The sequence below is a fragment of the Plecotus auritus genome (genome assembly GCF_963455305.1).
Source record: "Plecotus auritus genome assembly, chromosome: 4".
Classification (NCBI taxonomy): Eukaryota; Metazoa; Chordata; class Mammalia; order Chiroptera; family Vespertilionidae; genus Plecotus; species Plecotus auritus.
This window is the reverse complement of record NC_137775.1, coordinates 68202901-68225820: the sequence shown is the minus strand read 5'-3', so window position 1 is coordinate 68225820 and position 22920 is coordinate 68202901. Positions and strand designations below refer to the sequence as shown.

At 41.4% G+C, this 22920-nt stretch overlaps 1 protein-coding gene across 1 annotated transcript in view; it reads left to right on the top strand.

Annotated features, from left to right (window-relative positions):
- The window catches only part of KCNQ5 (potassium voltage-gated channel subfamily Q member 5), a 553624-nt gene that overhangs the window by 508994 nt on the left and 21710 nt on the right, over nt 1-22920 (top strand). The window contains exon 11 of the mRNA XM_080664487.1: nt 5851-5959. Coding sequence (XP_080520613.1) covers nt 5851-5959 — 109 coding nt within the window. The remainder of the gene's footprint in view (nt 1-5850; nt 5960-22920) is intronic.

Genomic DNA, 22920 nt, shown 5'->3' with positions numbered 1-22920 from the left:
AGTGGTCCTTTTCAAACACCATGAGACACATTTTCCAAAATGTGGGGGAACAAGGTTTTTGAAAGCAAATCTTGAACATTGCTAATTAACAGGAAACAGAAGAGTGTTGGGAGAGATAAAAGGTTGCATTTTATACTTGGTTTTCTATAGGCACGGATTTTGCACTGGGTTGGGCTCACCATCCCTAGAAGGGTTTCCCACAGGGATTTTGCCATTCATGACTCGGCTTGATGCAGGTCAGTGTTCCCGTGAACTTATGTTCCCATAACCCACATCTCCCCAAATGCCAGGACAGAGAGCCAGATGCGTGGCTGGGGAGCAGGGAGCCAGCCTTGGCTGAAAACTTAGCCCCACCCAGGTGCCTTAGAGTTCACAGAGGGTTTTAAGCCTCTAGGAATCATGAGAAAGACATTTAATGTGGTGTTAACCTCACTGGAAAGAAAATTGACATCTCAAGATACTTACAAGGCAGAAAGATGGCATTTTTTCCATTTTTGTGGCTTTAAAATAAGGAGAAAAAATTTCTAACTGAGCCCTAGCTTCAATAGAGGCCAGCAAAGATATATTTCTTATTCATTTACTCTCACTAAACCTACAAAGAAAATTTTTTAAAGACTGAGAGTTTAATTTGTGCTGTGAACAATCAAGTTTAGGTATTATACTAAAATTCCACAATAAGATGCATTTGGATGTGATTCAGTTGGTGACTGACTCCCATCTTCTACCCAGTCCTGTATTTAAACAAGATGATAGATTAAAGCTCTTGTTGGGATACGGGACAGGGTTGAGGGGGAGCAGCATTAAGCTGGGAGAAAACTCATCATCATTGGGGATGTTCCCAGTTCTATTTACGGTCAGTGCAAATGTAATTTCGCTATCTTTACTTTTGTGCTTATTGTGGCAGTATACACCTGCTGAAAAAGTTTTGCACTAAAGTTTCATAATAAAAGAACCCTGTATTTGGCCCTGGATAAGTAGCTCAGTTGGTTAGAGCATCAGCCCAATACCACCAAGGCTGTAGGTTTGATCCTGGGTCAGGGTACATACAAGAATCAACCAATGAATGCATAAATAAGCGGAACAACAAATCCATATCTATCTATATATCTATCTATCTCCCTCTTCCTCTTTCTCTCTTTCTAAAAATATCAATATTTTTTTCCCTAGCTGGTTTCGCTCAGTGGATAGAGTGTCTGCCTGCAAACCATGGTCCCAGGTTCAATTCTGGTCAAGGGCACATACCTTGGTTGCAAGCTCCTCCTGGGCCTGGCCCCTGGTTGGGGTTCAAGCAGGAGGCAACCAATTGATGTGTTTCTCTCTTCCATTCTCTCTAAAAAAAATCAAAGGAAAAATATCTTCAGGTGAGAATTAACAAAAATAATTAAAATAAAGTGACCAATTATTTTTAATTTTTCTAAAAGGCCCTGTAATTATACTGTTTCATTGTTTGGACCTGCATCATTGTGTTATGGTTGGGTGTATTATATTTTCAAGTAGGACCTGCCCTCCCTGGAACCTCTCTCGTTCTCCCCAGTTTTCTGAGGTATAAGATGGGACCATGTCAGAAGTGGTTCTCACGAGATTTCAGATGAGGGAGAGAGGTCACATGCCTCTGTGGTCAAGGGCAGCATAGAATACTCTTCTGAATTCCTTACTGGGAATCCTGATAAAGTGCATAATTCTATATTTCTTTTGGGTAGGTAACATCTGGGTGTCTCCCAGGGCTCCATAATGGTGCCTGGTGACTTTGGCTCTGACAGCCACCTGGCCTGTACCTGAGCCTCCCACACCCCCAGTCTCCTCACAGTTCCAGGGTATGTGTATTTCCAGGTCTCCTTGGGGTGTAGACTGGCTCAGCACATGGTCTTGGGAACCACATTGCTCCAAGTCTGATCCTTTTTCAATGTTGTGGGGTCACTTCACCTGAGACCACGACAGCCAGGTGCTCACAGCCATGTGAAGGAAAATGAAACGCAGGAGAAGGAAATCCAGATGCTAACAAGAGGAGCAAGAAAGACAAATCTGGAAAGAGCTGGGAGTGAGACTCTGGGTCGGGCTGGGTTTAACAGTGCAGCTCCAGAGCCCAACTGCCTAGATTTAAATTCTGCTTCTGCCCCATGTGTCCTTGGGCAAGTTTCTTAGCTCTGTGTGCCTCACTTTCATAATCTGTAAAATAGGAGCTAATAATAATATGTCCTTCATGGGGTTTTTAGCAATTAATCAAAGTCCTTGGCACATAATTAGATTTCCCTTAAAAGCACTTATTACTACTATTATCATCATAATTATTGTTCTTGAGTGAAGAGAAACCATAAAGAAAAGTGTTCCCAATTGTATCAGTTTCCTAAGGATGACATAACCAATTACCAAAAACTGGGTGGTTTGAAACATCAGAAATGTATGCACTCACAATTCAAGAAGTCAGGGTGTCCAAAAGCAGAGTGCCTCCACAGTCAGTTCCTTCTGGGATCTCTGTGGGAGAAGCCATCAGGTGCCTCCCTCAGCTTCTGGTGGTTGACAGCCAGGCTCAGTGTTCTTGGCTTGGAGACCCATCAGTCACTCCTCTTCTTCCATATTCTCTGTGCTCCTGTGTCTTCTCCTTTTCTGTCTTACAAGGACACTTTCATTGGGCTTAAGGCTCACTCTAATCTAGGATGATCTCATCTGACACCTTACCTTAATTATGTCAGCAAAGACCCTTATTCCAAATAAGGTCATATTCTGGTATTCCAAGTAGACATGAACTTTGAGGCAACATTATTCAACCTACTTCACCAACTAAGAGGAAGAAATCATGAAGAGTTCCTGGAAGAACGTCATCTAACTTTGGGCATGGTGTTATAAGCTAAAAGGGTTGTGTTGTGTGGGTGGTTGATTAAGCAAAATGGCTAGCTACCATCAAGGTCATCACTGAGTCAGAACCTACTGACTGAGTTAATCAGTGTACTCTTTTTTTTTTAAATATACTTTATTGGTATTTTACAGAGAGGAAAGGAGAGGGATAGAAAGCTAGAAACATCGATGAGAGAGAAACATCGATCAGCTGCCTCCTGCACACCTCCCACTGGGGATGTGCCCGCAACCAAGGTACATGCCCTTGACCGGAATCGAACCCGGGACCCTTCAGTCCGCAGGCTGACGCTCTATCCACTGAGCCAAACCGGTTTCGGCAAATCAGTGTACTCTTGTTCAAATGGTGGCAAACCTATCTGGAGAGAAGTGGAATGTACCCAGCAGGCACACGCCAGCTGCGCTCTTCCCTCGGCCCTCTCCTGACATGTTGCATGCCACTATCGAACCCTGAATGCATCTAACACTATATAATGCAAGGGCAAGGGCTTTGGAGCCTCAAGAAACAGGATTTTAATAACATGCTCTGCAGCCCTGGCCGGTGGCTCTGTTGATTAGAGCATCATCCAGATACACCAAGGTTGTGGGTTTGATCTCCAGTCAGGGCACATACAAAAATCAACCAATGAATGCATAAATAAGTGAAATAACAAATCTCTCTCTCTCTCTCTCTCTCTCTCTCTCTCTCTCTCTCTCTCTCTCTCTCCCTCCCTCCCTCCCTCCCTCCCTCCCTCCCTCTCTCCCTCCCTCCCCTCTTTCTCTCTCTAAAATCAATCAATAAATTTTAAAAATTAATAACATGCTCTGCAACTTATTAACTACACTTACCGCCTTTGTGGCTTCAAGTAAGGTACTTACCTTCTCTGAGCCTGTTTTGGCATCTAAAAACCAGGCATAATATCACAACAACTTGTAGAGTTCCTGGAAGAAAACTAATGCTTTCAGAAGCTTCACCTAAGTGCCTGGCATAAATTTCAGTGAGTAGCTGCTATTATCATCATCATCATCATCATCATCATCATCATCATTATCATCACTATCAGGCCAGAGGGACTATGAAGAAAAGCTGGGAAGACCCATCTCTTCCACCACCACCACCTCCACTCTCAGCACACAATAAACTGAGTAAACACACAGTAAATAATTAAATAACACATCAACTGCCTTTCATTAAGCACTGCTTCAATGAATGGACCTCCAAAAGTCTTTCAGGACTTTTAACCCAACCTGGACAGCCCATGGCAAAGGACCTTTCATGACTTAGCATGTATTGGGGGGTAGGGGAGGCCAGGGGGGAGCAAAGGCAACAGAGAGCAGTGTTAGTCCTTTAGTGTATGTCAGCATTTAAAGAGGCTTAGTTGTATATTTGGAGGTTATATAACTCATCTCTCATGTATGATTTTTTATTACTTTATTACCAAAGTAATATATGTTTATTATAGACATTTTAGAAATATAGCCAAGCAAAATAATAAAATTGCTTAATCCCAATAGCTATATAGATTTTTTCTTTAATAATATATTGTGACCTAAAACCTATATGTCCATGTTGACCAATGTCACCCTAATAAGTTTAATAAATAAATAAATAATTTTGCCCTAGCTGGTTTGGTTCAGTGGACAGAGAGTCAGCCTGCGGACTGAAGGGTCCCAGGTTCAATTCCAGTCAAGGGCACATGCCCAGACTATGGGCTTGATCCCCAGTAGGGGGCATGCAGGAGGCAGCCAATCAATGATGCTCTCTGATCATTGATGTTTCTATCTCTTTCTCCCTTTCCCTTCCTCTCTAAAATCAATTAAAAAATTGTTTTAAAATTTTTAAATAGTAATAATATATTGTGATATTTTTTCAATAATTAGTCTGCAACACCATTTTTTTATTTTCTATTTATTTTTTAGCAATTTTTTTAAATCTTTATTGTTGAAAGTATTACATATGTCCCATTAACCCTCTCCAGCCTGCCCCCACCCCCTGCCCCAGGTCCTCACTACCCCACTGTCTGCATCCACCAGTTATAAGTATATGCATTTAAGGTCTTTGGTTGACTACCTCCCATCTATCCTCCCTCCCCTGCCTTCCCTCTGAGATTCCACTCTGTTCCATGCTTCCATGTCTCTGGATCCACTCCGTTCATCAGTTTATTTTGTTAATTAGATTCCACATATTCAACATCATATTTACAGCTTCCTAATATTCTATTATATAAACCTACCAATATTTATTTCACTCACCTCCCATTCCAAAAATTGTAATTTCTTTTCAATGTTTTGTTGCTGAAAATAAAGCTGCAATGATAGGAGTTTCTTATTAATTTTATAAATCCTTACTAATTTGGTTTATTGTAACCCTACCTCCTTTTACAACCTTTGCTATTAACCTAAAAGTTAATTTGTTTCAGAAAGAAAATAAAGTTAATTTGCTCAGTTTATGAGGAACTGATTTTATTACCAACCTGAAAATCTCTCCGAATTGGTTGTGTTATCTTAAGCAAGCTGTCTCCTGGGCTGCCTGTGTCCAGGAACTGATAAGTAGTCAGGGTTCTTGGGTCTGAGGGCTTACTTGCCTGTTCAGGGTGTGGGGCTAACAGGGTCACTGTCATGGGTTTCAAGCTCTATAGATAGAGATCAATTAGTTAAGTATCCATAGATTGTTTCCCTAACTCCAAACAACTGTTTTCTAAATGCTGGCTGTTTCAAAGAACTGGGCAAAGAGCAGGGGTGGGTCAACACAAATCCATCACCACTGAAGGAAAGACAGCGCGTCAACATCTTTATCTTCCCTGTGGAGAACAGCGTAGGAAGGTATTCAAGTCAAATGACATAAAATTGGTGAGGTTGTAGAGAAAGGAGAAGAAATAACATTGAGAAAAACAATTGGCTGACCTTATACTTGATTTGTAAGGTTAGTCTGTGAGTTCCCCCCTATTGCTCTGGGAGACAAGTTCCGCACCATGTTTTAATTGCTGCTGGTAGCATTTAACTGGGAATTTTCTCTTGCAGCTGACACCGCCCTTGGCACTGATGATGTATATGATGAAAAAGGATGCCAGTGTGATGTATCTGTAGAAGACCTCACCCCACCACTTAAAACTGTCATTCGAGCTATCAGGTTGGTGGAAAACCTCTGACAAAATGATTCCGAGACCTCGCTTTTATTATTTGAATTACTATGCTACTAAATTCTTTTCCCGGCAGGTAAATCTCCTGGAATAATTGCCTTCTCTTTTCCTATTCATCCACATGCCTATTGAATTCTGAAACATTTTTTCTTAGCACAAAACTCTACTGTATTCAACATAAAGTATGCTACAAAAGGTGGGCAGGATTTGAAAAGTCATGGCATGTCAGTGAGTTTACATGAGAATTGGCCTGTCTTGTGACTTGGTTGCTTTGAAAGACATTTAGTGTATAGATGCAGTTGGATTGGAATTTTAAAATTATTTTTATGATTTGATGTTCCAATCCATGTTCTGTACTTTGTGTCAAAGAATAAAAACCCTCTAGGTTATTTCAAAACAGGTTGAGTTCTAAAAATGGGAACCCTAAAGTATTCTGCAGTTGCTCGTATCCTGCTGAAATGTAACTGTTAAAAGCAGATCTTAATATGCCTCCTCAACCGATGGCAGAAAGGTAAGCGAGGACCCAAAGCAACTTATTTCTGGGATCCACTCCCGACAAAAATTCAGAATCTGGACTAAATGAACTGCCTCATGCTCAGCCTGCTCACTTTAATCTCTTTGGGAGAATTGGTATCTGTCCAGGAATGCTGAGTGACTATACTGCAAAGAAATACCTCTGATCTTTTTGGCTCTCTTTGGCTTCTTACCCAAAAGCCAGAGGAAAACTTAACAATTTAGCTATTGAAATACTTGATGTAACCTCAAATCAGTATGATTAATTATCTACTTCTGGGTTTTTTTTATTAAGAAATTATATTCTGTATTTACTTCAAAATTCAGCTTCCCACAAAATACAAATTTTTCTGAACATCTCTCACACATTTCTCTAACATTAACTGGAATTTGAGGTCAGACTCAGCTTATAGAGAGTGGTCTAATATTTTGGAAGCATAATAAAAATGATAATGATAATAACTAGTTATTGTCATAACTATTATCATAACAATTTCAAAATTTGACTATGAATTAATCATCACTTTATGTTTACATCATAACATCCAATACTGTTTTCTTTTTTTTTTATTGTTTGAAGTATTACAAATAGTAGTACATATGTCTTCTTTTTTTTTTTCCCCATTGACCTCCCCCCTGGCCTCCCCTACCCCCCAATACATGCCTTTACCTGCCCCTCCCCCAGTGTCTTGTATCCATTGGTTATGCTTATATGCATGCGTACAAGTCCTTCGGTTGATCTCTTACAACCCCCCCTACAACCTACCCTGCCTTCCTGCTGTAGTTTGACAGTCTGTTCAATGCTTCTTTGCCTCTATATCTATTTTTTTCCCCATTTCTTTCCTTTAAAAAATACTTCTGTTTTGAGTTGTTCATTTAGCATCATGTTAGACATTGCTTTACTTCATGGTTGGAAGTCACCGGGAAAGCAGAAATGAGTTATAAAGATTTTTGGTAAATATTTATGGGGGCAAAGAAAATCATGGTATGAAGAAATGTGTGCCCCAAAAAGATGCTTAAACCTGATCTGTAACAGCAGTCTGAAAAAAAAAAAATGAAGTCCAGTGACTTCCCAATAGAATCTTCAAGCAGCAATCCCTAGGAGTGGGGGAACAACCTTCTTGTGTGTCCTGGATGATGCAGATTATGCCTCTTGCTCACCATAATTGGAGTAACACTCCCTGTCTCTCGCAAAGTATCCAGGTTTGGACAATTACACTGAGTGGCCAGATTATTATGATCTCTGAATGCATAATAATCTGGCCACTCAGTATATATATATTAGAGGCCCAGTGCATGGGTGGGTTCAGCCAGCCTGGCCAAGGGGAGGGGACATGGGCGATTGGCCGATCTGCTGGACAAACTCCTGGTCGGGGGGACAATTTGCATATTAGCCTTTTATTATATAGGATATACACTGAGTGGCCAGATTATTATGAGTTCAAAGATCAAAATAATCTGGCCACTCAGTGTATATGATCACCCTATCCCCAGGGAACCTAGAAGCCTTGGATAATAGTTAATCCCAAAAAACCCAAGGATATGCAGTAAAATGATGCCTGAGGCCTTCAGTTAAACAGGTTGAGAACTGCTGCTGTAGAGCCTAAGACTATTGGAAAACACAGATATTTACATTACGATTCATTAACAGTAGCAAAATTACAGTTATGAAGAAGCAACGAAAATAATTTTATGGTTGGGGGTCACCACAACATGAGGAACTGTATTAAAGGGTTGTGGCACTAGAAAGGTTGAGAACCACTGAGTTAAAGGGATAAAAAGGATCTAGAACTGCACTGCCCAATATGGTAGCCACAGGCCACATGCGGCTATTTAAATTAAATAAAATTTATTTTGTTAATAAAATTTAAAATTCAGTTCATTGGTAGCATTACCTATATTTAGGTGGCAAGTGGCCACTATATTGAGCAGAGAAGATATAGTACATTTCCATCATAGCAGAAAGTTCCATTGGACATTGCTGATCTAGAAGTCACCATGAAATTCTTTACATTCATTCATCATATCTATCAAAGACCCTAAAACAGCAATTGTCAACCAGTGTACCACAAGAATTTTTGAAACATGCAATACCTGATTATTCAGGGACACTGACCTCTTTTCCCTTAGTTTGTCAAGTTTTTAAAAAATGACAACAGCCGCCCTAGCTGGTTTGGCTCAGTGGATAGAGTGTCAGCCTGCAGACTGAAGGGTCCCAGGTTCGATTCCGGTCAATGGTACATACCAGAGGCAGTCAGTCAATGATTCTCTCTCATCATTGATGTTTCTATCTCTCTCTCACTTCTCCCTTCCTCTCTGAAGTCAATAAAAAATATATATATATTTTTAAATGACAACAGCCAACACAATAGCCATCCAGTGTGAATGCCCTTTCTTGAGCCATAAATACATTGGTCATATAATAGAATTGCATCTTTTTGGTCATATAAATAATAAGGGTGCAGCTGATTGGTTAATTCTTGGTACCAGAAATCCTTATATACAAGTATGGGCACCTGATTTTTTTTACAGTCACTTTGGAGCAAAAAGGGTAATTACTATTATTATTGTTATTACTTTTTTGTACTTCAATCAAAATTATACTTTTTTTGTCAGATCAGCAAAACATATGTTTTGGTGTGCCACAGAATTTTAGTAATTAGTTTGTGTGCCCTGAGATGAAAAAGGTTGAAAATCGCTGCCCTAAAGCAAAGGTGGGACAATTCATCCACAGATTAGTCTTATTTCCAGCAAGTATAGTAAAATCTTATCTAATGGGAGCATATTAGGTTTCCTAAAAGTCATACTTAATACAGTTTGTGTCATTTCCCAAGACCTGCAGAAACTTTCTACGTTTGCCTCACAAATTATAAAAAGAATCGTGAGGAGCAAGAAAGAAAATGAAATAGGTTTGTTCTGCCAGCTAAGCACTTTAGCAGCAATTTAGGATTAATTCCTTATACCTTCCTCTAGAAACTTGACTGATTTTTGTAAATTCCTTTGCAGAATTCCCTTCTTTTCAGAATTCTTTCTTGGTTTTTATTTGTAACAGAACATGTGGATTTTGGAAGCTTTCTGGTTGCTGCTTCATGACACTTGAGGGGGAATGTTTTTCTCCCCCATATTCTGATTCTGATTAGTGCTTTTTTGTTTTGTTTTATTATGCTTTTATTAAACATTTTATTTTAGCAGTTTTGAAATACATATTATTTTTCCACAGTTATAAGTTGGTTGTTTTACAATTTGATTTTATTCAAGTACAACTGAATTGGTCACTTTAACAAACTCATCTTTTTTTATTTTATATTATTGACACTATTGCAGATAGTGTGGTGTTTTTCTCACTTCTAAGTTCCATTTAAAATTGTTGGGTTCTGCCCTAGCTGGTTTGGCTCAGTGGATAGAGCGTTGGCCTGAGGACTGAAGGGTCCCAGGTTTGATTCTGATCAAGGGCACATGCCAGGTTGCAGGCTTGATCCCTTGTAGGGGAAGTGCAGGAGGCAGCTGATCAATGATTCCCTCTCATCATTGATGTTTCTATCTCTCACTCCCTCTCCCTTCCTCTCTGAAATCAATAAAAATATATTTTAAAAAATAAAAAATAAAATAAAATTGTTGGGTTCTATATAAAAACATAATAGCTACACTCAATAGTTTATAAAATTTGACTCATGATAGTACTTAATTTCTAAAACTACATAATTTAAAAAAGCAACCAATACAATTAGCATTTCTGAAAAGGAGCTTGCAGGTATGCATCCCTAAATCATATTCAAAGTGTCCTTTTCCTGAGTTTAATTACATAAATAAGTTGAACATCAGTTGCCTGGAATGCTTTTTGTCAGGACATACCTCTTAAAGCACACTTGAAATAGTATTTATATACTACTGATTACAAGTGTGAACCATCTATTATTCATCTCTAAAATAGTGGCTTTGTTTTGGCATTCTCCTTGTTATTTTTGGTTGTTTGATTATTGAATGTAACTACTTGAACATGACTTTGTCTTCCAGTAGCTTTTACAATAACAATAGTTTTTCTTAAAGTCAAATTAAAATTAAAATGTGTAACAGAAAATATGTATTCCACTGCAAGGATGACAGCAGGGAAAATAATCTCATTACCTTCCCAAAGAACAAAGAAGGAATTCTTTAAAAATATTTATTAGCCCTAGCCGATTTGGCTCAGTGGAGAGAGCATTGGCCTGTGGACTGAAGGGCCAGGTTCAATTCCACATGCCCAGTTGTGGGCTCCAAGGTGGGGGGTGTACGGGAGGCAACCAATCAATGATTGTCATCCTTGATGTTTCTATCTCTGTCTCCCTCTCCCTCCCTCCCTGAAATCAATAAAAATATATTTTAAAAAAATATTTATTAAGTATCTTCCATTTTCTAGTGGTTTTTTTAAAGATTTTTGTTGTTGTAAGAGAGGAGGGCAGAGGGAGAGAAAAACATCGATGTGAGAGTGAGCCATCAATTGGCTGGCTCCTGCAGGCCCCCCCTACCAGGGAATGAGCCCACAACACGGGTATGTGCCCTAACTGGGAATCGAACCAGCAACGTTTTGTTGCATGGACGACACCCAACCAACTGAGCCACACCAGAAAGGGCATATTTTTGAGAGTAAAGATTCTCAGGTAATAAGATGATTAAGACCACCCTCAACTTGTCTGGATTCTATTACCCAAATGCATTTTGAGACATTTTTCAAAGAATGATATCATGTTTTATAGTACTGAGCAATGGCTATTTCTTAGACATTTCCAAAATGTGTATTAAAAGACAAAAGAATACTGAGTTTTATATAGTTTCTCCAAGATTACCACAGATTATTCTCAAAATATTAGTGGGAGTGCACAAAGTTACTGGAAATGTGTTTTCAAACTCATTTCTGGGAGTGAAGACTGTACTTATTTTTAACAAAAGTTTTATATCTTGCTGATGGTCTAATTCAAACAATGTTAAGTGTCTTTTTTCCACTCAGAAATTAATTTATAAATAGAAAGATGAAATTAGCAGGGAAGTAAACAGATTGACAAGCCAATTGATAAACTCTTGAACATTCTACACACTCACTTTTCACTGTGTCGTGGATATTTATTTGTTAGGGTTGCCATAACAAAATACCACAGAGCATGTGGCTTAACCGGCAGGAGCTTATGTTCCCACAATTCTGGAGGCTCAAAGTCCAAGATGCAGGGGGTCATCGGGGTTTACTTTCTTCTGAGGCCTCTCTTTTTGACATCCAGATGGCTGTCTTCGCACAGTGTCCTCACATGGTCTTCCCTTCATGCACCCACTTATCTGTGCCCAAATTTCCCCCTTCTTATAATAACATCAGTCCGATTGGACTAGGGCCGACCCTAACAATTTCATTTTAACTTAATCTTCTCTTTAAAGCTCCTATCTCCAAATATAGTCACATTCTAAGGTACTGAGGGTCAGGGATTTAACATACAAACTTGGGGGAGGTGGGGCTACACAATTCAGTCCATAACTCATGGCAAGACACCTGTTTTTGTATCACTGAAAAATATTTTCTCAGGCACAATATCCAACTTTTCAGGTTAAAATAAGCTCATTAATTACCCAGATATGTTCCTTCACAGTATTAAACATCTGACTATTTGGGACTACCTGAATGGGCTGACTGATTTACCTTTCAAGTGTGCACTTGGCATTGTGTAAATCTACACTAATAAAAGAGTAAGATGCAAATTGACCATACCTTCGCGACGCCCACCAGCCAATCAGGAGTGAGTGTGCAAATTAACCCAACAAAGATGGCGGGTTAATTTGCATACACAGGCGCCAAGTGGCCAGGGTGTGGGAAAGCAGAAAGGCAGCTCCGGGCCAGAGTGAAAAGGCAGCTCCGGCCAGAGTGAAGGCGGTGCCAGCAGCCAGGGGAAGGAAGGCCCATTCTTGCACAAATCTTCATGCATCAGGCCTCTAGTATTACATAAGTGTGAATCTTGGGCAAAATTCCACACAAAAATTAACATGTGTGTTTGTTTGAATAAATTTTAAGTCATGTTCAATACAATGTTATATTTGTAAAAGGGTTGCAGAATAATATTTTTTAAATGCAAAAGAAATTTTTGTATTTGTTTTCCTGTACCAAACTGACTAGATAAATTCTCAGATATGCACACCAAGGCAACATATAAGTGCTCTGTCAAGGATTAGGCAACTGGAGAAAGAGCTTTGTCTGTTAAAACATTGCAATGCAAAGCTTACCTGCTTCTTACCAGTATTTTTTTATAGAATTACTACATGTCAGATCAAAACTACATTTAAGACCTTCAAGAACAATTTTTCTGCCCTAGTGGGTTTGACTCTGCAGATAGAGCATCGGCCTGTGGACTGAAGGGTCCCAGGTTCAATTCCAGTCAAGGGCACATGCCCGAGTTGCAGGCTCGATCCCCAGTGGGGGGCGTGCAGGAGTCAGCCTATCAAAGATTCTCTCCCATCATTGATGTTTCTATCTCTCTCTCCCTCTCCCTTCCTCTCTGATATCAATAAAAATGCCTTTTTTTTAAAAAAAAAAAAAAAGAACAATTGTTCTCTCATTCACTTGTTTTATTTTGTGTGTGTGTTGTTGTTATTTTATATTTTTTTATTTATTTCAGAGAGAGAGGACGAGAGATAGAAACATCAATGATGAGAGAGATTCATTGATCTGCTGCCTCCTACACTCACACCCACTGCAGATTGAGCCTGCAACCAAGCATGTGCCCTGACTGGGAATCAAAGTATGACCTCCTGGTTCATGGGTCAACAGCTGTGTGTGTGTGTGTGTGTGTGTGTGTATGTGATTTCTTTTTCAGGTTTTATATCTTTGTGGGAAAATATCCAGGAGTTATTTGTGGGTTATATGAAAAGTACACTGAGTGGCCAGATTATTATGATCTCTGAATGCATAATAATCTGGCCACTCAGTGTATATCCTATATAATAAAAGGCTAATATGCAAATTGTCCCCTCGACCAGGAGTTTGACCAGCAGGCAGGCCAACCAACCGCCCATGTCCCCTTCCCCTGGCCAGGCTGGCTGGACCCCACCCATGCACGAATTCATGCACCAGGCCTCTAATGTGTGTGTGTGTGTGTGTGTGTGTATTTATATATATATGTGTGTGTGTGTGTGTGTGTGTGTGTGTATCTCCTATCTAATAAAAGAGTAATATGCAAATTAACAATCACTCCATTACACCCACAAGCCACACCCACCAGCCAATCAGGAGCGAGTATGCAAATTAACCCAACCAAGATGGCTGCGGCCGTGGAGCGAGCAGAAGGCTTGGGTTTCCCCAGTAACGGAGGAAGCCAAGCTTTCCGCCTGCCCTGGCGGGTCCAAGCCTCCACTCAAAACTACAAAGTTTCAATTATAGAAGATAAATAAATCCCAACAAAAATGGCTGCAGCCACGGAGCAAGCGGGAGGCTTGGCTCCACTCAAGGCTACAAAGTTTCAATTATAGAAGATAAATAAATCCCAGATACCAGGGCCTCCACTTGGGTCGCCGGGGGGCATGGCTGGCCTGCAAACCACCACAGGCCCCTCGCCTAGGCTGTCCCATGCCCCAAGGGAACCTCCACCCTGATCCAGGACACCCTTCAGGGCAAACCAGCTGGCCCCACCCATGCACCAGGCCTCTATCCTATCTAATAAGAGAGTAATATGCAAATTGACCATCACTTGAACACACAAGATGGCTGCCCCATGTGGTCAAAGATGGCTGCCCCCATGTGGACACAAGATGGCCACCACAAGATGGCCAGCAGGGGAGGGCAGTTGAGAGGGACCAGGCCTGCAAGGGAGGGCAGTTGGGGGCGATCAAAACTGCAGGGGATTCAGTTGGGGGGTCCCAGGCTGGCAGAGGAGGGAAGTTGGGTGCGACCCAGCCTGCAGCAAAGGGCAGTTGGGAGGGACCAGGCCTGCAGGGGAGAGCAGTTGGGGGGGACCAGGCCTGCAGGGGAGGGCAGTTAGGGGTGACCAGGCCTGCAGGGGAGGGCAGTTAGGGGCAAACAGGCTGGCAGAGGAGCAATTAGGCATCAATCAGGCTGGCAGGGGAGGGGTTAGGGGGTGATCAGGCTGGCAGGCAGAAGCAGTTAGGGGCAATCAGGAGGGCAGGCAGGAGAGCAGTTGGGAGCCAGCAGTCCTGGATTGTGAGAGGGATGTCCGACTGCCCGTTTAGGCCCGATCCCTCGAGGGGTCCCAGATTGGAGAGGGTGCAGACTGGGCTGAGGGACACACCCTGCCCGTGCAGAAATTTTGTGCACCGAGCCTCTAGTACAAAAATGCCAGATTATTATGCGTTCAGGGATCATAATAATCTGGCCACTCAGTGTATATGTTTAGTATTTTAAGAAGTGCCAGGCTTATTTCCAGAATGGCCCTACAGTTTTATATTCCCACCCAAAATGTATCTGTTATCTAGTATCTCTGCATCCTTGTCAATACTTGGTATTACTAGATTTTCATTTTAATCATTCTAGCAATTCTGTTGTGGTATGTTATTATGATTTAATTTGCTTTTTTGAGTTTTGAAATATGTTTTTATTTTATGAATGAAGAGTCTGATTAAAAATCCAAGAGGCATTTTTCCAAGATACAAACAAAAGGAAGTAAAGAGACACCATACAGGAAGACTACCTGGATGCTCAGAGATAACCTACAATTTCTTCCTGAAACACTATTAAAAATTTGGGGCAGCCCTGACTGATTTGGCTCAGTGGATAGAGTGTCGGCCTGGGGACTGGGGGGTCCCAGGTTCGATTCCGCTCAGGGGCATGTACCTTGGTTGCGGGCACATCCCCAGTGCGGGGTGTGCAGGAGGCAGCTGATCGATGTTTCTCTCTCATCTATGTTTCTAACTCTCTATCCCTCTCCCTTCCTCTCTGTGAAAAATCAATAAAATACATTTTTTTAAAAAATTGGGGGCATTGTACCTCTACAGATATTTTTTTTTAAATGCCACAGAAATGGAAGTAGTAAAAGTCAGACAATTTCCTGAGTGTTGCTTCAGGGTTACTATTGCACCTTTGCCTTCCATATTTTTTTAATTTATTTATCTTTATTGTTGAAAGTATTGCAGATGTCTCCTTTTATTCCCCGCCCCCATTGATCCCCTCCTCCCCCCTCCTGCCCTCCCCAGGCCTTCACTGCAATATTTTCTATATCCATGGGTTATGCATATATGCATATAAGTTCTTTGGTTAATTGTCCACTTATTTTATACAACCATGTTGTCTGCCAGTCATCAAGAAATGAATCAGAATAATGTACAACCTGTTCTTCCTGTGAAGATAACCAAAGCAACCCAATGGAGATTATTCATTCTTCCGAAGAGAAATCATGGAAAAGCTGTTGATTGTATCATGTTCTCCTAATATCTTTATGCAATAATCACCATGCCTGCTACATTTCACTTGTATGCAACCTTTCATTTCCCAGACTAAACCAGCCTTCTCGAGAATCAAGGGAATAAATAGGGCCTTGAGTGACAACTCAAAGAATTCTGTAGTTAAAGCTGCAGCCCCACTTTACCCTGGCACCAGAGCTGCCCAGGAGAGGTAGTCCAAGGACACAATAGCCTCTGTGCAGCCCTGGGGGACCCACATCACTTCTCTGTGCTTTGCTTTCTTGTTGGTGAAGTGAAGGTGGTGACAGTATGGACCTCGTAGGGTTGTGGTGCGGATTAAATGAATAAACATTTGCAGAGCACTTAGGACGGTGCTGAGCACATGGGAAGCACTATGTAAATGCTACGTATTACACCCAGGTGTCTAGGCTTCTTAGTGCCTCACTGCCCCTCCTCCACTCGGGCCAGACTCTCTCCTTTCTGAGGTCCATGGGCATCACGTGAGAGGAGCATTTCTTTCCTTCTTCTGAAGGGTGCTCCCAACTTCCAACCATTTACTGCTAAGCTGGCCTTCGCCCACTTTCCCCCCAAAGCAGGTGCTCTTAGCCCATGGAGTTACCTCCTCACTACCTGCGCTGAGGAATCACTCAAAGTAAGGTCACTCAAGGTGAGAAGAGAAACTTTTTTCACCCAACTGTGAAGCAGTGTTCCAAGATCTCGCTTCAGGGTGAGCTTGCTGCTTCTGCAGGAACCATCCCAAGAAGTAAGAGGACAGTGAGAAGTAGAAATTACCTGTCCTCTCCCTACCCACACAGAAGCCTGCCTACAGCTTGTTAAAGTTTCTCCCAAGGATTCAATTTATGCACTCAAAAAATACGTGTTGAACTTCTACTCTACACCAGGCAGAGGGGTAAACATTAACAAGAAAGATGGATCCCTATTTAGTGTCATGAGGGGCTGCTAGAAAAGTAGAGTCAATTAGGGTACAGAGCAACAATTCACTGAAATCATAGACATCCAGGCTATTCAGGCAGACATAATGTGGAAACTTACATGGGAGGTGGCCTTCAGGAAGGCTTCCTGGAAGAAGGGGTATCCAAGCAGAGATCTGGTAGATGTGTAGGCTCTAAGCAGATTATTGAAGGAGTGTGCATTTAAGCAGAGGGAACTATAGTGGTCAAAAACAAGAGGTGAAAGTGGCATTAGAAAGCATGTGAGCTGGTGGAGAATGAAGGATGTAGAAAGGAGAGGGTAGACTGAAAAGAGGAACAGGAACCATTATGACAAGCAGGAAGGCATGGGGGCTATTAAGTACAGAAATAAATTGATCAAACTGGTGCTTTATTCTTACACCTGGAAAGATGGCTCTGATTGTAGTGTGAAGAACAGATTGAACCTGCCGGGGGCTTGAGCCAGGCAGTCAGGGTGAAGAGTAGTGAAGGATGGATTTCAGAGCTCCTCAGCTGTAAAAAATAATAGGATTTGAACATTTACTGGTTGGAGAGGTCAGAGGGAAAGAGCAGGAGGAATCGAGGGTGATACTTCTATGTGCCTGGCCAGACAGAGGCCTGCGTGGGGGATATAGAGCATTGTGGTGAGCGCTGAGTTTGGGGCATTCACTGGGGCCCAGCAGGCAGGTGGATTCCTGGATCTGAGGCCCAGAAGACAAACTTGGTAGACGTCAGCACAGAAATAGGTAAGTTACAGAAGAATCACCTAGGGAGAGTATGGGAGTAGAGAGGGAAGACGGTCGACACGAATCTAAGGCTCACAAGAATGTAAGGAGCTGCAGAAGGAAGAAGCCTCTGATGGAGCCAGACTCGAAGCAGCCAGACAGATGGGCACAAAGAGAGCATGTGGAAGAGGCGCGTTCCAAGCAGGAGGCACGCCATGGCCGACTGTAACTGCTGCCAGGAGGTCAAGAAGATAAAGACTGGCAAGGTCCTTCCAAAGTGACCACAAGGAGGTCACAGTGGCTCTGGAGAAAAATTCAATACAGACAGAAAGATTTAAAGCCAGAGTGTAATTTCTAAAATTATCTACCAGAATCTTTCACTCTAACAGAAACATAGATGAGGTGTCAAGAATTTCTTCATAACTAGCAAACCTCGTCAGCTCTTCTAAAGTGGCTCAGATCTGATCAGCGAAGAGAAGAGCCACTGCTGACACATCAGCGTGTTGGAGGAGGGTTATGCAAATCAATCCTCGCTGTACCCCTCGGTGAAGTGATGAGGTTGCCCAGTTTCCTTGCCCTTGTGTTCTTCCTATTTGGAAAGGCATGGACGGCACCATTCTCTTGACCATGCCCTGACAGGTATTCTCAACCCTGAATTTTTCTCCAATCTCACTTCACACATCTGACAAGAATACTCCGCAAATAGAGAAGAACTTTCCTGATCCCTGGGTCAGCCAAGCAAGATACTGACTTGCCCCTGCAGTAAGAACACCTGTTAGACCGTATATGGATAAAACTAAATTACTTGTCTATCACGAGCTGAAAGCAAGAAAATGAGACAGGTCAGTACACCCAGAAACGCCTGGCTAGGAGCCCAATCTGAGATAAAAGATGGGTGAAGCCATACTAGATTTATAATTCTATAGCTAGTTTTGAAGGATTTTCGGAGTCTAAACACTATACATGTGACCCTGAACAACTAGGGCATTAGGGACACTGACATCACCACCACCACCACCCCACAGTCAAAAATCTGCATATAGGTTTTGACTCCCAAAAACTTTAACTACTAATAGCCTACTGCTGACCAGAAGCCTTACCGATAATATATACAGACAATTAACACATATTTTGTATATGTATTGTATACTGTATTATAATAAAGTAGGCTAGAGAAAAGAAAATGTTACTAAGAAAATCATAAGAGCCCTGGCTGGTGTGGCTCAGTCGGTTGAGCATCATCCCATGCACCAAGAGTTCACTGGTTCCATTCTGGTCAGAGCACATGCCTGGGTGGTGGGCTTGATCCCCAGTAGGGGGTGTGCAAGAGGCAGTCAATCAATGTTTTTCTCTCTCCCCCTTCCTTCCTCTCTCTCTAAAATCAATAAAAACATATTTTTAAAATAAAATCATAAGGAACAGAAATATATGTACAGTATTTATTGAAAAAAATTTGCATAGAAGTGGACCCATGCAGTTCAAACCCTTATAGTTCTAGGGTCTATTGTATACACACATGCAAAGCTATATTATTGAATCATGCTTATGTATAAAGAGGAAAATAACATTAATAAGTCATCCAAATAAGTCATACATATGCCTTCAGTACTGATCCAAACTATCAAGTTCCATACTCCTATTTATCTGCTGAGTTTGCCCATGATCAACACCATCCCAGAACCAATATCTAAAAGGCGAGAGAGGGCAACTTTGGGAAAGATTAGGTGACCAAAGGCTCTGAGCCACCTCAAGACTGAGCCCTGAGACCCTTGCTTTTAAGGGCTGTTTCCCTAAGTGATGCCATAGATGCTATGTTTCTCACAGAGTTTCAGAAATCAAGGGATAGAGTTTTCCAAACTGGAAAAGAGGGGGGCTATGGAATGCATGTCAGTAGAGTGAGTCAATCCAACTAGCCAACAAAGAGTAAGAAGAGGGGTCGAGAGGAGAAACACACATCCACACCAAAAATATAAGCTCTGGGTCCTAGCCATTTTGGCTCAGTGGATAGAGCATTGGCCTTCAAACTAAAGGGTCCTGGGTTCAATTCCAGTCAAGGGCACGTATCTCAGTTGCAGGCCGGTCAATGTTTCTCTCTCTGTATTTCTCCATGTCTGCAGCCTGGAGAAATTTGGTAATATACCGAGGAGTTGTGGGTGCAGAATGAGTAAAGGACTATGCTCTCCTCCAGCAAGCGTTTCCTATCACCTCTATGGACCTGGGGTAAACCCTCCTGGTTCGTACTCCCCATCAAGCTACTGAAATGGAAGGCGGCTTCCCACCACCTTCCATTCACAAGGTGAATTAGTTCTGTCTGCCTGCTTGTCTGTCTGCCTGCTAGACTGGAAGTGCTCAAATAGCAGGGCTTATTTCTTCCCCGATGTATCCCTGACATCTAGCACAGAGAGCAGCTCATAGTAGGCACTCAATAAATGTCTGATGAGTGAATGAATGAACAAATTCAGCAAACACATCTTTGGCATCACTTTGGGAAGCAGCCGCACTGAACTCATCTAAAGAGCTCCAAACTCGGACCGAATGGGCTCTAGCATCCTATCAGGGCTCCTGTGCAGTGACTGCTGCTTTCCACTAGGACTACAGAGGGAAGAAGCTGGAGGCCTCTTCAACTCAGCAGAGTAACTGCTCCCCAGCGCCTAGGACAGCGCCCAGCACACCACAGAAGGTGCCGAATGATTATTTGTTGAATGAATGAGTGAACAGTCACTCCGCACCCCCTTCCCTCTGAAGGTAGTCATTTGAAAAACTAATTGAACTTCTTTTCTTTTCTTTTTTTCTTTTTTTTTAATAAATCTTTATTGTTCAGATTATTACAATTGTTCCTCTTTTTCCCCCCATAGCTCCCCTCCATCTGGTTCCCACCCCACCCTCTGCCCTTACCCCCCGCCACTGTCCTCATCCATAGGTGTACGATTTTTGTCCAGTCTCTTCCCGCACCCCCCACACCCCTTTCCCCCCGAGAATTGTCAGTCCACTCCCTTTCTATGCCCCTGATTCTATTATATTCACCAGTTTATTCTGTTCCTCAGATTTTTTTTTTTTTTTTTCAAATTTTTATTAAGGTATTATATGTGTACATATCTTATCATTGCCCCCGACCCCCACCCCACTCCCATATATGCCCTCACCCCCCAATGTTTTGCATCCGTTGGTTACTCTTATATACATGCATATAAGTCCTTCAGTTGATCTCTTATTTCCCCCACCTCTCCCTAACCTTACCACTGTAATTTGACAGTCTGTTTGATGCTTTACTGCCTCTGTAACTATCTTTTTGTTCATCAGTTTATAATGTTTTTCATTATCCCCAAATGAGTGGGATCATGTGGTATTTTTCTTTCATTGACTGGCTTATTTCACTTAGCATAATGTTCTCTAATTCCATCCAAGTGCCTACAAATGGTAGTAATTCCTTCTTTTTTACGGCAGCATAGTATTCCATTGTGTAGATGTACCATAGTTTTCTGATCCAGTCATCTGCTGATGGGCATTTAGGCTGTTTCCAAATCTTAGCTATTGTAAATTGTGCTGCTATGAACATAGGGGTGCATATATCCTTTCTGATTGGTGTTTCTGGTTTCTTAGGATATATTCCTAGGAGTGGGATTACTGGGTCAAATGGGAGTTCCATTTTCAGTTTTTTGAGGAAACTCCATACTGTTCTCCACAGTGGCTGCACCAGTCTGCATTCCCACCAGCAGTGCACGAGGGTTCCTTTTTCTCCGCATCCTCGCCAACACTTGTCGTTTGTTGGTTTGTTGATGATAGCCATTCTGACAGGTGTGAGATGGTATCGCATTGTTGTTTTGATTTGCATCTCTCGGATAATTAGTGACTTTGAGCATGTTTTCATGTGTCTCTTGGCCTTCCTTCTGTCTTCTTTCGAAAAGCTTCTATTTAGGTCTGTTGCCCATTTTTTTATGGGATCATTTATCTTCCTTTTATTAAGTTGTATAAGCTGCCTGTAGATGTTGGAAATTAAACCTTTATCAGTGATACCATTTGCAAATATGTTCTCCCATACAGTGGGGTTTCTTGTTGCTTTGTTGATGGTTTCTTTTGCTGTGCAAAAGCTTTTTATTTTGATGTAGTCCCATTTGTTTATTTTCTGTTTGGCTTCCATTACCCTAGGGGCAGTATCACTGAAAAAGTTCTTTTGGCATATGTCTGAGATTTTGCTGCCTGTGGATTCCTCTAGTATTTTTATGGTTTCCCGTCTTATATTTAAGTCCTGTACCCATTTTGAGTTTATTTTTGTGTATGGTGTAAGTTGGTGATCTAGTTTCATTTTTTTGCATGTATCTGTCCAATTTTCCCAACACCATTTATTAAAGAGACTGTCTTGACTCCATTGTATGCTCATGCCTCCTTTGTCAAATATTAAATGCGCATATTGGTTTGGGTCGATATCTGGATTCTCTATTCTGTTCCATTGATCTATATGTCTGTTCTTGTGCCAGTACCAGGCTGTTTTGAGGACAGTGGCTTTGTAATACAGCTTGAAATCTGGTATTGAGATCCCTCCTACTTTATTCTTCTTTCTCAGGATTGCTGTGGCTATTCGGGGTCTTTTTTTATTCCAGATGAATTTTTGGAGAGTTCTTTCTAGGTCTGTGAAATACGCCGTTGGTATTTTAATGGGGAGTGCATTGAATCTATAGATTGCTTTGGGTAGTATGGACATTTTAATGATGTTGATTCTACCAATCCATGAACATGGTATGTTCTTCCATCTGTTTACATCTTCCTCTATCTCTTTTTTCAGTGTCCTGTAGTTTTCTGCATATAGGTCTTTTACCTCCTTGGTTAGGTTTATTCCTAAGTATCTTAATTTTTTTGGTGCGATGGAAAATGGGATTGCTTTTTTAGTCTCTCTTTCTGTAAGTTCATTGTTGGTGTATAGAAATGCCATAGATTTCTTGGTGTTAATTTTGTATCCTGCTACATTGCCGAATTCATTTATTAAGTCTGTTAGTTTTTTGATGGAGTCTTTCGGGTTTTTTATGTACAATATCATGTCATCTGCAAATAAGGACAGCTTTACTTCTTCTTTTCCAATTTGGATGCCTTTTATTTCTTCTTCTTGTCTAATTGCAGTGGCTAATACTTCCAGTACTATGTCAAACAGGAGTGGTGACAGTGGGCATCCCTGTCTTGTTCCTGTTCTTAGGGGAAATGGTTTTAGTTTTTGCCCATTGAGTATGATGTTAGCTGTGGGTTTATCATATATAGCTTTTATGATGTTGAGGTATGATCCTTCTATTCCCACCTTGTTGAGAGTTTTTATCAAGAAAGGGTGTTGGATTTTGTCAAATGCTTTTTCTGCATCAATTGATATGACTATGTGATTTTTATCTCTCAATTTGTTTATGTGATGTATCACAT